We start from the raw sequence: 16584 nt of genomic DNA on the forward strand, positions 1-16584 counted from the left end.
ATTAGTTGGCTACCCTCATGGACAAAAAGAGTATCGGTTATACAACATGGGCATAGCTGTCAGCACCTGATTTTTGCTAAGTTCGCCCACCTCTAAACCCAATTCACCTTAAACACTCAATCAGATTCATTCGACCTCTCCGAAACACCCAAAAATCCAAACTTTTAGCCCAAAAGCCCTCAAATCCACCATTAAACCTGTCTAATACCAAATTGATGCCCCAGTCATTCCCTCACTCATGCCTCAACCATTAGATTAGACACAACCACTAGACCCGAACCTCTTAAAACACTTACCCATTAATTTGAACTAAAGATTCCTTCGTTCACCCGTTCATCAAACAAAGTTTCAATTTCGATCATTCTCGCACCCACAACCCGTATTCACTTGGAATCCAGATTTCCTTGATCCGAACACATCTAAATCAATCAAACCTTTCAAATCACCTCAAATTGCTTAACAACCGTACCTTGTGAAATTTCACCCAAAACTGCCTTTGTTTGCCTCTTTATTGCACAAAGATTCTATTTCGAGCCCCTAGATTAACTGAATCAAGCCCTTTCTAGGTTTGTCCAATCCGGGCCAGTTGGGCAAATCACACCCCACCAATCAATTCAGAATGTTCGAAAACCCCATCCTATAAAATTTTAACCAAAAAGATTCCATTTTGCCCAATCCTGTTAGCTCACACATGCAAACATACTCTATGTGGCCTGATCCATCTCAACCCTCCATTTTTTATCTAAAATCTCGGCCATCCATCAAGAACACCAGTTTGACCAGACTTTTCCGAAATTACAAAAGTGCCCCTCGCATTCACCAAAATTACGAAGCTGCCCCTGCCTCCCATATAAATTCAACCTAAACATCTTCATTCATCCGGATCCGAAAAATTCGAAGGAGGGTCGTCTCTTTTTCCCCGTTCGAACGAAGCAGCGGCGGCGGCAAACCTCCCTCTCTCACGCTTTCAGACTTCTCGTTTTTCTTCTTCATCTTCTTCTTCCAATCCCCCCCGACTGTCTTCGATCCAGCAAGCAACGGCGACGCAACTTCCCTTTCATTCCCCACTCCATTCTAGCAGAAACCCAACCTCTACCGGTCCTATTTACTTCCTTTGTTTTCTTTCTTTTCGCTCTACTACCATTCCTCTGCCATCCTAATCATCAGTCGAGCTCCTTCCATCTGTGAACTCTGTTGTTCGAACTGGGTAAGATACCGTAGTGCCGATCTGAAAATCCGATGCAAATTGTTTGCTGGACCTTGGGGTTGAAGATCGTCTTCACACCAGTTGCTATCCCGGTCGTAATTCAAGAAAATCCTCACCATTCGAGTGTTAACAATCCATGATCGAAGCGGATTAAAAGTCCCTTATAGCATCGTTTCTCAGGCTGAAATCTCGATTCAGGTATGTTTCTGCCCCCTCTGTGATTTCACTTTTCCCAATTTTTTAATCTTATTTTATTGTATTCTTCTCACCTCCTGCTGAACAGCATTTGATTATCTGTCATTAGAGACGGCAATGAAGTTCCACTGAGCCGATCTCTGTGAAATCCTTGCCGACGGTGATGAGAAGAGTTTTTGCATACGTTCGTCCCATTTATTAACATCGTTGTTTTGCTTGATTAAGCGTTGTATCATTCTCTTCCTGTTCATTTCTATCGCATGCACTCTTGTTTTATATCAACCGAGTACCTGTTTTTTCTGTTCAGTTGTTTGATTAATTTGGGGCGTAATATTCCTCTTTAACTGTTTTTCCATTACCGTGTATCAAATCTTCTATGAGAAATTTTCCATGTTTTCTTGCTAGTTGGTAATCTTTAGTTTGGCGTGTTTTTTTCTTTAATTGTCTTCACTTAGCTTAAATAATGGTCCAAATTGGAAATGCATTCTAGTTCAATATCTAGGATTGCAATGGCTGGGTTGTGGTATGTCAATCAGAAAGTGAAAAGACGGTAGGTGTGAGATTTTCTTTCACTCTAATTCATCTCAATAAATATGATATACAGTTATGCAGAAAATTCAAATAAAAAAAAGAAAAATAGTAAGATGTGAAGGGATTGATGTAATCCCTCACCTATGATTTAAAACCGTGAGTAGTGTGCTGTTTGTAGAGGTTGAAACAAAAGAGTAAAAAAATGATTACATAAAAAAAGGAGGAAAAAATAAGAATCCCTAATAATGAGTTTGGTCCCTAAAAGCTAGGTGGTTAGCTCCGGAGATAGGAACAGAAGAAGAATAAGCTACCAAAAAAATAAAAAAGAGACAAAAAAATAAAATAGTAATGAAATAAATAAACACGGTTCTGTAAAGAAATAAAAAACTATTAAAATAAAAAAATAGTAATGAAATAAATAGAAATTAAAAAATAGAAAAAAAACAATAAAAAATGTTGATAAGGTATGTTCCCTTTTGTGATGGTTGTTCTTATGATTTGCTATCTCTATCAATTTACTTATGTAATTGCTTATTTTGTGTCTATGCTTGTTTGGAACCTCATGTGGGCCCCACCTACTGTACCCCGGAGAGGGGTGCCTAACCCCTTCCCTCTCCCATCCGAGTCTTACTTGGGCTGGTTTAGCCGATGCCTTGGCTAGTGGAATCATTATTGAATCAAAATGATTTTGATACCATTCTTGGAGGTCCCATCACCTCCATTTCCTAACTGATGGGTGGTGACTCCATTTCCAGCTCAAGTGGCGAGTGAGCCGTTTTTCAATTCTCACAATGGGAGAAATCTTTGTCTCAAGAGACATGTTTTTTGAGAATGAGTTCCCTTATCATAATTTTGGGAATGCTCACCAAGATCATGGGCCAGTCATCCCACTACCAGTCCTGGAAGTTCATGATACACTAGAAGTATCAAATCAGTAGGCCCCTCACTTCCTCTGTTATTGACTCCACTCATGGACAAAAATGGTATCGATTATACAACATGGACATGGGGGAAATCTGTCTCAAGAGATGTTTTTGGAGAATCAGTTCCCTTACCGTGATTTTGGGAATGTTCACCAAGATCATGGACCAATCATCCCATTACCAGTCCTGGAAGTTCATGATTCACCAGAAAAGTCAAAATCAGCAAGCCCCCATTTCTTTTGTTCTTGACTCCACTCACCAATAGTCCAACATTGGAACGGATATAGGTATGCCCATTGGCCAACACAATCATGAACTAAATCAGCCTACATCCATTGATCTTACACCACCAAGTCTATTTCGGCCCACTTGCACTCGCAAGCCTCCATCTCATTTGGTTGATTATGACTGTACTACACTATCTACTTCCCAATCCAAGTATTGTCATTTCTCATCACTTCACTCAAGCTCGTTCAGCCACTGAACCCACTTCATTTGTTCAAGCCAATAAACATTAGTGTTGGCGACATGCCATGACAACAAAACTGTCAGTCCTTGAAGCAACCAACTAGGGGTGGATTCGAGCCGAGCCGAGCCGAGCTGAATGGTACCAGGCTCGAGCTCGGCTTGAGAATGTTCTACAAGGCTCAAGCTCGGTTCGAGCCAGAACCTTGAGTTCGAGCTCGGCTCGAGTAAAAAATTCATAAGCTCGAGCTTGGCTCGGCTCGAGCTCGATTGTGAGAAAAAATATTTTATAAAAATAATAATTTATATATAAAAATATTTTTTATTTGATATTTAAAAAGTTAAGAATCGCGAGCCTCACGAGCCGAGCTCGAGTAGCTCGTGAAAAGCTCGTTTTGTTGCCACCCCTACAACCAACACATGAACTCTCATAGATCTTCCTCCAGGAAAACACTCAATAGGCTGTAGATGGGTGTATGAGACAAAGCTCAATCCAGATGGTTCAATTGAAAGGTTTAAAGCCCGACTTGTTGCCAAAGGCTACACTCAATTCGAAGGAGTTGATTACAATGAAACATATGCTCCCGTTGCCAAACTTGTCATAGTGCGATGCCCACTTGCTCTTGCTGCAGCTCATAATTGTGAGCTTCACCAAATGGATGTTAATAATGCTTTCTTTCATGGTGCCTTGCAAGAAGAAGTCTACATGCTTCCTCCACTGGGTTTACTTGCCCCTGTCGATAAACGGGTATGTCGCCTCAATAAGTCCATCTATGGCCTCAAACAAGCTTTTCGGAACTGGTTTGATACTCTGTCTCACTCTCTTAAAAGCAAGGGTTTCACTCAATCCTCAGCCTACAACACATTGTTCACTTTCAATCAATCGGGCAACTCACTTGCAATCCTAGCTTATGTTGATGACCTTATCATTGCCAGCAATGATACAAGTAGTGTTTCAGCTCTCAAAGATTATCTCAACTCTTGTTTTCCTATAAAGGACCTTGGGCACCTATGATATTTCCTTGGCTTTGAAATTTCTAGGACATAAGCTGGGATATTTCTTTGTCAATGTAAATATACGCTTGACATACTCACTGATGCTGGCATGCTCGACTGCAAACCTAGCTCATTTCCTATGTTACAGTAGCAACACTTGCAACTTGACTCTAGTCCTCTTGTAGCCCTCCCAGATCAGTACAAAAGATTAGTAGGTCGACTGGTTTATCTTACCATCACCAGGCCCGAATTGACATACTCAGTAGATGTTTTAAGCCAATTTATGAGCAATCCTTATCAATCTCACTTAGATGTAGTCATGCATGTCCTCCGCTTCCTTAAAGCATCTCAAGAACAAGGCATCTTACTCTCTTCCAAATGTGATTTGATCTTAAAAGTCTACTTTGACTCAGACTGGGCTGGCTGTCACACTAGCCGGCATTCCACCACAGGATATTTCACTACTTCAAGGAATTCTCCTCTCTCTTGGAAAACCAAGAAACAAGCCACAGTGGCTCGTTCATCAGCTGAAGCAGAATTTCGATCTATGGCTGCAGCCACAAGTGAACTTATATGGTTGAAGAAACTTTTCTCAGACTTGGGCTTTCAGCATTTTGAACCCATGTAACTCTTTTGTGATAATAAAGCTGCTTTACACATAGCAACAAACCCGATATTCCATGAGAGGACAAAGCACATCAAAATTGATTGTCACTTTGTCCGTGACCATTTATTAGCCAAAAGGATTACTACAGCTCACATTCCAACTTCTCAACAGCCTGCAAATGCCTTCACCAAAGCTCTAGGTCGAGACTGACTACATAGTCTTTACTCCAAGTTGGGCATCGTTTTCCACACTCCAACTTGAATGGGGGGTATTAGGAGAAACAACTCTCCACGTATGAAGCAATTCTCCATGTGGGGCTTAGTTAGTTAGTCGGTTACTCTGTTTTATAGTTGGCATATACAAGTTGCCATGTATCTATAAAATCTGATTGAATGAAAACATTATTATTGTTTCTCTTGCTCAGATAGAATTTAGACATTAGAAGGCAGCCCCTCAAATATTTTAGCTTAGATGATCACGACAACAACAACAATGGCGACTATAGCTGAAACACTTGGCACCCTGGTTTTTTTTGTTGATTTGGTGCCATTGGTATTTGTAGAGCAAGGTACATCTAGAGGAGAGCCACAGAGCCCTGGTTATGGAAGAAAGCTAAGGCACCAATAATTTGGATATTACTGTATTGTATCAGTAACCAACGGGAGGAAATGGATTCGGAACCCTAGCTTCTGGACGAATTAAAAAACTGGGGATTTGGTTTATTCAGGCATCTCAGATCATTAAATCTCTTCGTTACGGTTCTATTCCTGTCTGTTTTGGGAACTCAAAAACACGAACACCATAGAAATTTTGAGAACGACCCAAATACAAAAATCTCATCTTAATAAACAACAAAGATGAAGGTGATGAGTGTGCCATTGACCACTACCACCATAAAAAACATGGTGATGCCAGAACCCAATGAATACCCAATGAAGACCATCTTTATGATGACCCAATATCAACATTCAACAACCAAATCACTGATTTCAATAACCCATGGTTTACATACCCGTCGTTGAACATCTACATTCCCAATTTTTTTGTCCATATAAATGATTAACGTCTTGTAATTAAACCATCATATATGGCATTGAGTACATAAGAACAACACTTCTAAACAAATTCCAAAATGCACTCTTATCTAATAACCGAATTTCCAGTTACAAAATCCATGAGTTCTTAAAAGACTAATGGATGCATAAACCTACCATGAACAACTTTAATCACCTCTAGCCTTCCGATAAACGTAGTAAACCCACACTTTCCACAGTAGTGTTTATCCAAATGGTTAGCAATAAAAATCCCAGCCCTGCACTCCTGATTCGGGAACGCCTTCCTCAACCCTAAATCTTGACAAATTGAACCAATGACTTCAGCTTTTATTCATAGTGGTGAATTGAACGGGACGTTAGTGGCAAACCATCCTGTTATTTCTTCTCTCTCAGCCATCCATCTATTTCCCCTCCCTGTTATAATCTTATTCTCTGTCTCTCTCCCCTTTTGCTCTTTCATTCTTTGAGTTGTTTCCGGCGTAACCTTAGGCATTCAACGAGGCGTGTGTATTGGCTTGAGCATAGCTTCAGGTGAACCTGAAAACCCCATTCCCTCTTACCACCAACATCTCTTTGATGCGCGATAAACTCGATAAATGGTCCATACCCCTCTCCCCATCTCACCATGGTTTTAGAGGCTTAACTATTTGTTTACATAGACAAATCGATGGAAGGAAACCATGAAGACTAAGGTGGTGTTCGGTTGTGTGTTCATCTTGTGGATGGACCATTTCAGCCCATGCCATGGGGTGAACTCACCGTTATGGCTGGTCCTTAATATTTCCACATTGTATTTTGATACAATACATATCTTCTACATTATTTTCCTTCTTTTTAATTTTTAAAATTTAAAATAATAATTTTTTAATATTTTATCAATAAAATAATATTTTTAATGTTAATTCTAGTATAAGCTCGATGGTGCTCCTTTTTCACTCTTTTTTTTTTTAATTTTAAGTTTTTATCAACAAAATAATAATTTTAAATATTTTAAATATTTTTTTATTGTTTTACTACCATTTTATTAAAATTAATATTTATTGATTAATATTAGTTTATCAATGCCTTTTTTTCAATATATTTATCATATAAAATGCAAAGATTAGGCATTTATGGTCGAACGTGTAGATCATTCATAAAATGTATATGAGATACATGGAATCAAAATGTGTGGTGTGGACTTGTCCAGCCCACAATCTTTCCACAGTTCAGAACAGCTGTGGAATGTGGTGTGGTGTGGATTGGGCCCTGCCATAGGGTGCATCAATTTCTCATCCACACTACAGAACACCCCCTAATACGTTTGTAAGCTACTTCTCAAGCTCATGGAGGGCTACAACAATGCTACAATTGCTCCATTATCGAATCAAAGGAAATCACCATTAACGCATAAGCTACTTCATGTGTAAGAAAATGCAAACTTAACGTGACCGGAGAGTCTAAATGAACGGTTACAATGTCTTCGTTGAACTGGGAGTTTGAGTTTTTTGAGTGATGGGCAAAATAATTTTTTTAATGCTTTTGTTGATGGACAATGAGGAAGATTGAGTCAATTGTCAGAAACAGTATGGGTACTTTAAGACAATACTAAAACAATAGAAATATAATTAGTCAAACTTTAAGACAATACTAAAACAGTAAAAGTATAATTTTTTTAATGCTTTTGTTGACGGACAATAAGGAAGATTGAGTCAATTGTCAGAAACAGTATGGGTACTTTAAGACAATACTGAAACAATAGAAATATAATTAGTCAAACTTTAAGACAATACTAAAACAGTAAAAGTATAATTAGTCAATTTCCTAAACCTTAGGGGTGGTAGTTTAATATATATTATATATGTATATTCTATATATTTTGTATATAAATATATTATAATATAATATTACTTTTATCATAAAAAATTTTATTACAATTCTAATGGAATTGGATTCGAATAAGTCGGATTTCTTATCGGATTGGAGTGAACTTACCACTTACTGAATCTGATCCGATCCGTGCTCTATACTTTCGTTGTTAGGTTGCCTTGTAACTGGCTTTTGGGTCTTCCTTCTTAAACAGAGAGTCCTAACCTATTGCCTACCGTTTTATTGCCGCTCTGCTGGTGTGCCGGTGACTTTGTTGTCGCTCTGTAGAGAAGAAGAAGGTAATGCCACAAAGGGTTAAGGGTGAGACCAAGAGATGAACCAGTAGGTCCCTCCTCTCATTGTTATTCTTCGGTTTTTTGTTGTTGTTGTTCTTCATGACGCTTTCTGCGGTTGAGCCCTGCTAAATTATCTATATTTAAAGTAGGTTAAAGTTAAACCAAAGCCCTATTAGATTAAAACAAAGATATGTTCGGCAATTTTTGTTATTCTTCATGATTATCACGATGCTCTCTTCGGTGATTTTTGTTCTTTTCTTCATTCTTATCAACAATTCTCCGTTGGGTAGTTCTCTCTCTCTCTCTCTCTCTCTCTTTTTGATTTTTCACTATACAAATTAAAACAAAGCATTGCTAGATTAACATGGCTTCCATTTAAATGTATACCCTTGAGCACAACGTATTGAACCATGGGAGAACCATAGGAAGTACTTATTGCAGATTAATTTGCAAGTATCCTTTGGAGAAGATGATCTATTTTAGCCAATTTTTGGTACCTATTGAACAATGAGCTAACACAAAATGAGTTGTCATTAAGTTTCTTATTATTCAATTTTAATCCGTGGCCAAATGGCATAAACATTTTTATTCTAGTTTAAACTTTTGACTGCTCTCCAGTAGTGAAGCATCCTTAGAGAGAGAAAGAGATAGAGAGAGAGGGACCCAGTATCCATTCACTGAAACACCCATCAAAGCTCCATTCCGAAAACAAAAGGAGAACTTTAGCAGAAATTATCGTCAAGACCTACTTGAATGTGGTAGTCAACAATGCAAGTAAGAAACTAATTATGAAACAAATTGCAACTTGCATGAATCTTCTTTTACAGAAACTAAGCAGAACCTATGGTGGTGTTGCATACTTTCCATTACCTGAAAGAAATCAAACTAAACATCACCAAGGAATGAAAAAGAAAATAAATAGGGAGATTCAGCAAACAAGAGATAATACCTTGATATCGTAGTCAACGCCTCCGGAAGTGAGACTCCCAGATTGGGGGGTGCAAACAAACCACATAAAATTACAGAATATCTTAATTTTGTGCCTTTTCACATCCATTGTTTATCGACTAATGGATTATATCCATGCTTTTTTATTCGAGCCTCAAAATGCCTTGAGGTTTGGGCCTTGGCTCTGGCACACCCAACTGCCTCACCTCCATCTTTAGCCTTTTAAAACCTTCTGGAGGCCACCTTTGCTCTAGCAACAAAATTTGATTGCTATTTTTCCTTCTTCTTTCATGATGACTGTAATAGAGTTTGTATACTGTTCATGTTGCATTTTTGTAGTTTAGGATTGCCGATTAATCTGTGCTTCCATGTTGAGTGAAACGTGGAATCATCATCATTCCTATTTATGCTACATAGAGGTTGCTGGATACATAGCAATTCCAATGGATTGTTTATATTTTTCATCACCGAACTGGAAATAAGACCAGAGGATTTCTCACATTCTGATGTTATCAATTAGTTGATTCATAGAATGGTTTGGTTTAAGGCCTCTTTTGATTTATCCTGGTTTTCATAAGGCCTCTTTTGATTTATCCTGGTTTTCATACAGGTGTTTGATAGGCATGTGTAATGGATTCACGTTTCATTTTTAGTTTTGAACCCACAGAATCATCACAATGAAGGCATCAGCGAATGTATAAAGAAAACACAAATGATTTTATTTTTTGGGATCTCCAGTTTACTATATTTCTATTTTTTTCTAATACTTCCCTGTATTAACTCATTTTTAGATGATAGGTTTATCTATTTGAAGACAGCGATAAACTAAAATTGAAAATAATTTAATATGATTTCCTTACACCCTGTTATTAGTCTTGTTAGGATTTAGAAACCAAAACGATTATGCCTTCCTATTATACAATGCTTAAGCCATGTATACCAAGGAAATTTACATGGAACTATATTCAAGGCATAAAATTTCTGAACTGCTAGTGAATACAACTTTTATTTTGATTAATATGTTCTCAAGTATGACCTACTGAGTGAAATTCACTTTATCTGAATAGATGTTTACTTTTGTGTTTGTTAAGATGCCTGTAAACTGTGAATCACTATGCAAAATTAAGAAGCAGTCAGTTCAATCAGCCTTTTAGGCATATCAAGTATGTCTGGTGATCTGTGAAATGAACTAGGTATTTATCGGTTGGGTTGATGCAGTAGACTTGCTTTTTGTATGCATTAATGTCTATAGGAGAATCACTATGGTTCTGACTGATTGTTTCAATGCACTTATCTATTTAAGTCTCAGTGGCTCACTTTAGTTGTAATCTATTAAACTTGTAGGATGGAGTCTAGGACAGAAATGAAGAAACGGGACAAAGCCAGTACTGCTTTTGGTAAAAGCAAGCTTGAGGAGAGTGATGAACATGAATCTTCTTCAGAAGAGGTTACATAAGTTCTATTGGAATTCCTTATTATTGGAAATTTACTAATTATTAATGCAGCTCAAGTATGATCTTCCGTTAATACAATGGAAAGGATTGAAACTGTAGATGATGAATTTACTTCTAGAACATTAAGGACTAACCGTAGTCCGGAAAATAATTGATTCCAATTGAGAATACTCACCAAAGCCAGAAATGGCACTAGGCTGGTGATTTAGTAGCCAAAGAACCCAATATGGATTTCTCTGATTTTTTTTTGATAAATGCTGATTTTTTTCTTCTATTATGACAGAATTGGTATTTTGGTCATTTGACTCATTTCATATATTGTCTGTGGGGTCTGGCATTAGGATTTTATTTGTCTAGTTATAATTCAAGTGTGTTTAAATCTCTCATGATAGTGACAAATCAATAATTTTAGTTTTTCCTAGTTGTAGGAGGATTGGCCTCCCCTATAGTGTGTATTAATATGCATAATCAAAAGTGTAGAGAAAGATATTGGAATGATGTTTCAATGAATTCTCTGCATATTATGTTTATCGTAAGTGATTCCCATGTTGTAGAATTATTCCAGGCACCTGGAAAGAAGCAAACAGCTGCTGTATGATGCCCTCCACCTTCTCATTTTTTTCAATTTTAATTGTGATGGTTGCAGTTAGGGGTGGAAAATGGGTGGGTTGGGTAAGGGTTGAGTACCAACCCACTTATATTGACCTGCTGACCCATTTGCCACCCATATTTATGAGGTGTTTGTCGTGAGCGATCCCATGTCGTAGAATTATTCCACGCACCTGGAAAGAAGCAAACAACTGCTGTATGATGCCCTCCACCTCATTTTTTCAAGTTATAGTTTTGATGGGTGCAGTTAAGGGGGTGGCAAATGGGTGGGTTAGGTGATCCATATTAACTCGCTGGCCCATTTGCCACCCATATTTATGGGGTGTTAGTGGGTCACAACCCACCTTGACCCTGGTCCACCCAAACCCAACCATATGACCCTCTAACCCAATGCAGAGATTAACAAATTACAAATATTTTAGCCAAACAAAATACACATATTAAGAAAATTATAGAAAAATACAAATATTAAGAAAAACAAAAAAATGCAAAAAAAATAAAACACAAAAATTGACGTAAATTTGCAGAAAAATACAAAGATGGCAGAAAAAAACACAAACGGATAAAAATTACAGAAAAAAACTTGGAAAATGATAAACTTTAATATATATATATATATATATATATATATATATATATATATATGCTTAAATAAAGAAAATCGAAATTGCATAAAATACATAAATTGATAAAAATTCAAAATCATTATATTTTTCAACCCAAAAATTGTAGAAAAACAAAAAGTGATAAAAAATATCGATTGTGCAGAAGAGCTTCGGCCTCCTTGTGCAACGGAACTCGTTCTACTTCAACTTGGCCTCCACAATGGTTTTTTTGGGGTTGTTTTCGGAGGCTGGCTTTTCTGAGTTTTTCTGTCTATTTCCTCTTTACAGTCTCTCATTGTACAGGGGCCTTTAGTATTGCTGCCTTTTTGTTATTCATGAATTACTTAACCTTACAGTTAAAAAAAAACTTAAACTTGGCCTCCATCAACTTTATGATACTCGAATAAATTATTGCCACTGTGTGTGGTGGTGCAGCAACCGACAAAGCTTTAAACCCCATCTTTCCCATTCTCAAAGACCAAAACCTGATTTGATTCGATGACGAAATGGTGGAAATAAATTTTTGTCTATATTTATCTTAAAAAAAAAAGAAAAAGAATGTGGAGGTAGAATACCTGATCTGCCACCCCTTTCCCACTACCATGTAAACATCCATCTCTTTCTCCCTTCCGTGGAGGCAAAGAACTTGATCTTGTTCTTGACTATTCCCCCTAGATAGTAGATCTCCATATGACTCAAAGCTCAAGGTTAAGCCTCATACAAAGGGAGAGCACATTCTTTGTTGCAGTGCAATGTTTTAAAATATGGAGTCGTGACGCGAGGCATTCCACTACTTAGAGGCGTGAGGTGTAGTTTAGAACGTAAGAGGCATAAGCCTCCCTAACACAAGGTGGTGTAAGCCTCCTTATGAGGAGGGGGGTGAGGAGGAAGAAGAGAGGAAGGGGGGATCTCATTTTTCTTTATTTTTAATAAAAATCTTTTATATTAAGAATAATAAAGATGCATAACACTAGTTGAAAAGGGAGGGGGGGTCTTGTTGACGCAAAGGTGAGCGAGCCGGAGTGGAGCAAGAGCCCCCTAACACAAAATGTTAGAGTTGACAGAACAAGGGTATTTTGGTTTATCTAATTAAACATGAAAGGCCTATTTTATTCAAGTTTAAGTTATGTGTCCCATCACTTGTAAGGTACAATATTGTCTTTCTTGTAACTCAATTAATTCAATATAAATACAAAGTGGGTCGACTAGAGGGGTGACTTTTCCTCTACTGGCTGAACCCTTCTTCTTCTTCTCTTTCTCTTTTATTATTCTTCTTCTTCTTCTTCTCTATTTCGAACCTAGAACTGAATAGGATTATTTACATGGTATTAGAGCAATAAGACACCAGCTTTTTTTTTCTTCTTTTCTCATCGCCCTTTCTTCTTCCTGAGTTTGCTGCCAGCCATATCGGTTTTCTTTATTTTTCTCCTAGACTGATAGAAAGTTCGACAAGAGGCCAAAAAGGAGTGGTCGTTTTTTTTTTTGTTTTTGGAGGTAAATATGCCTCCGGTTGCTATGATGGTGGTTGTTGAGGTGGTGTACTAGATACCCTCTATTCAATGATACGAAGAGGGCTGTTTGTGGACAGGTATGAATAGATTTTTTTTTCGCCTAGTAGTAGACTGCGGCTGCTTTCTTTTGGTCTAGAATTCATTCTTGTGGTGGTGCGAATCGATAAGTATGCATATCAGCCTCTTTTTGTTCTGTTTATACCTGGATATGTGCGTTGAAAGTAGGTTTTTCAATTGCTGAGTTCATGATAGTAGTGTGGTGATAATTATATTCTGTTGAGTAGTGTGTGGTGTGGTGCTGAATAGTTGAAGGTGAATACCTTGTTTATAATAGTGATTTCTTTGTGAAGTGGGGAGAATTAGTTAAGATGGCGTCAACCAGAGATGAGAGTGACAATAAAACAGGTGTTATGATTTCTCCAAATTACTATGTTCAAATGACATCTATTAAGTTGAATGGTGAGAGCTATGTGCCGTGGGCCAAGTCGGTGGAGGTGTTCTTAAAGGCCTAGAAAAAGGTAAAGCATGTGAGAGAGGAAAAACCCTTCTCTGATTCTCTAGGGTTCAGTGATTTGGAATAGGAGGATGCTCAAATCATGACTTGGCTGTGGAATAGCATGGAACCTAAAATTAGTGTGAATTTTATGTTCCTAGATACTGTTAAAGAAATCTGGGCCCATGCTAAGAGACTTTAATCCGGCCAAGATAATACTAATAGGGTATATTAGCTGTACCAAGAGTACTTTAATCTGAAGCAAGGTAACCAATGCTTGGAGGAATACTATGTAAGCATGAGGAATATCAGAAATGAGCTTAATATATATCATCCTCCGACTCCGGATGTTCAGGTTCAACAACAGCAGCGAGAGCCACTTGATGTGACAAGGTTCCTAGTGGGTCTGAAGGCTGAATATGAACCTATTTGGGCACAAATATTGGGGCGTTAAGCTCTTTCCTCCCTTGAAGAAGTGTTTGCCTGTCTTCGAAGGATATCTGTTGAGTCTACAGAGTTTTCTTCTCTTTCGGACAGATATGGTTTTGTGGTGACTAGAGGGGGAGGTCGTGGAAATAGAGGTGGAGGTGGTAGCCGTGGGTTTCCAGGAAACCGAGGTGGTTCTTTGTTTAATCGGTCTGGTGGCCGCAGTGGTAGTCGAGAGTTAGGGGAGGTTGTGGTAAGAGGAAGGATTCATGCAACTAGAAAATGCACATACTGTGGATTAGAGGGGCATACTGTTAATTTTTGCTATGATTTACATAGTCTACCCAACACTTGGGCTAACCATGTTGTGACTGGTGGTAGTGGTACAGTTCGTGAAAATCAACAAACTAATCAGACTCCCTCTACATCTATTGGTGCTTTTAGGAAGGAGATGATGAGTGCACCACACAGTGTTTTAAAAGCAAAAGGCGCACAAATAGTGTCAGGTTCCAAATGTGCATGAGGCGCAAGGCGCGCGCCTTTTTAAAAAAGGCACACAAAATAAAAAAAACTAAAAAATAGAAAAAATATAAAGGGGTTGAGCCCTGTTTTTCTGTTTTCAAACTAATATTTGTTGTTGATAAAAAATAGTGGAACAGTGGTGCGGGGCCCTTGTTTTAATGTGAAACAGACAAGAAAAGAAGAAGAAGAAGAAAGTGGGGGAAGCAGAAGCAAAGAAAATCTAAAAATAAAAAAAGGAAAGGGGTCGAGCCTTGTTTTATTGTTTTCAAACTAATGTTTGCTGTTGATAATAAAAATATTGTAGAACAGTGGGGCGGAGCCCCTGTTTTAGTGTGATACAAACAAGGAAAGAAGAAGAAGAAGGGGGCTCGTTTTACTGTAAAAATCTTTTTAGATTTAGAATCCCTGTTTTTAGTGGAAAAAGAGAAAAAACAAATACCTGATGCTGATTGCTGAAAGCTTGAACATTGCAGTGGGTTGTTCGACTGAGAGATGGCCTCTGATAGAACTTCGAAGGTGGCTGTTCGATTGAGAGATGGCCTGAACATGATGATCCAAGAAGAACGTGGGGGGCTGAGGGCTCGAGACTTCAACTGATACTGGGAGCTTGAGAAGCCTTGCATAGCAAGTTTTTTCTCTCGAGAGGGTTGTGAATCTTTCTTTCATATTTTCTGTACCATATCCCAACCATTTTGGCACATAAAAGGAAATAATCTATATATATATATATATGATTATAATCTATCCATAAAAGTTAATTTAAAAATAAATAAAAAACAAAGGGCAACCAAAGATAGGCGCGCACCTGGACCGCTTGGCACTTGGCCTGAGGCGCATGCCTTAGGTGCAGAGGCGAGCGCCTTACTAAAGTGTCGCCGCCTTGACCCAAGCGAGGCGCCTGCTCTCAAAAACGCATCGCCTTGCTCCTTAGGCGCTACTTTTAAAACACTGGTACCGTGTGAGGTATATGAGAAGTTCCTTCAAACATTCTCTCAGCAGAACCCAGCTACTCTTGCCCAATCAGGTATGGCTTGCTTGGCTTCCAAACCTTCACACTGGATCATTGACTCTGGAGCCTCGGATCATATGTCTAGGATTCCAAATGTATTTTCTTCTCTTTCTCAGTCTTTCACATCCCAAACAGTTACCCTTGCTAATGGGTCTACATATCCCATTTGTGGTGTTGGTGATGTTAATCTTACTTCCTTATCTTTATCATCTGTTTTATATGTTCTCGAGTTCCCGTTTAACCTTTTATGTCTGTTAGTAGATTAACCAAGTCTCTCAACTATTCTATAACTTTTTATACCTCTTCTTGTGTGTTGCAGGATCTCAAGATGGGGATGAAGATTGGTGGAGGGCATGAGGCAGGTGGACTGTATTACCTTGATGGCGGTGGCCCACCAGTAGCATTTCAGTCGTCTTACTCTTCTCCAATGGCTTTGTATACTTGGTCATCCATCTCTCAAGGCTTTAAAGTTGCTGGTTCCATCCTTAAGTCATCTTTCCTCATTGAATTGTGAGTCGTGTCAGCTTGGGAAACATAGTAGAGTCTCTTCTAGTCAAAGGGTTGATAGTCGTGTCTTGAGTCTTTTTTCTTAGTTCATTCTGATGTTTGGGGTCCAAATAGAGCAATGTCCTACAATGGTTACAAGTATTTTGTAATTTTTGTTGATGACTTTTCAAGGATGACATGGCTTTATCTTAAGAAAGGTCGTAGTGAATTGTTCTCCACTTTTTAAAAATTTTATGCTGAAATTCATAATCAATTTGGAGTTCATATTAAAATTCTTTGCTTCGATAATGCAAGAGTACACCTCAACACCATTTCAGCACTACTTAGAGCACCATGGAATAATTCATCAAGCTTCTTGTTCCTACACCCCACAGTAG

The 16584-nt window shown here is 38.2% G+C and overlaps 1 protein-coding gene across 2 annotated transcripts in view; it reads left to right on the forward strand.

The window, feature by feature from the left end:
- Nucleotides 1–877: 877 nt before the first annotated feature.
- Nucleotides 878–16584, forward strand: part of LOC148847978 (rRNA biogenesis RRP36-like protein) — a 38035-nt gene continuing 22328 nt past the window's right edge. Inside the window, exons 1-3 of one of the 2 annotated variants that reach the window (XM_088949692.1) lie at nt 882–1405; nt 8042–8169; nt 10416–10518. In XM_088949692.1, coding sequence (XP_088805818.1) covers nt 8162–8169; nt 10416–10518 — 111 coding nt within the window. In that variant the 5' untranslated portion in view covers nt 882–1405; nt 8042–8161. Of the gene's footprint in view, nt 1406–8041; nt 8170–10415; nt 10519–16584 lie in introns of both variants that reach the window. The other variant, XM_088949693.1, reaches the window with a different exon arrangement.

Source organism: Nelumbo lutea, chromosome 6 (genome assembly GCF_056320005.1).
Source record: "Nelumbo lutea isolate HS-2025 chromosome 6, American lotus-T2T, whole genome shotgun sequence".
Classification (NCBI taxonomy): Eukaryota; Viridiplantae; Streptophyta; class Magnoliopsida; order Proteales; family Nelumbonaceae; genus Nelumbo; species Nelumbo lutea.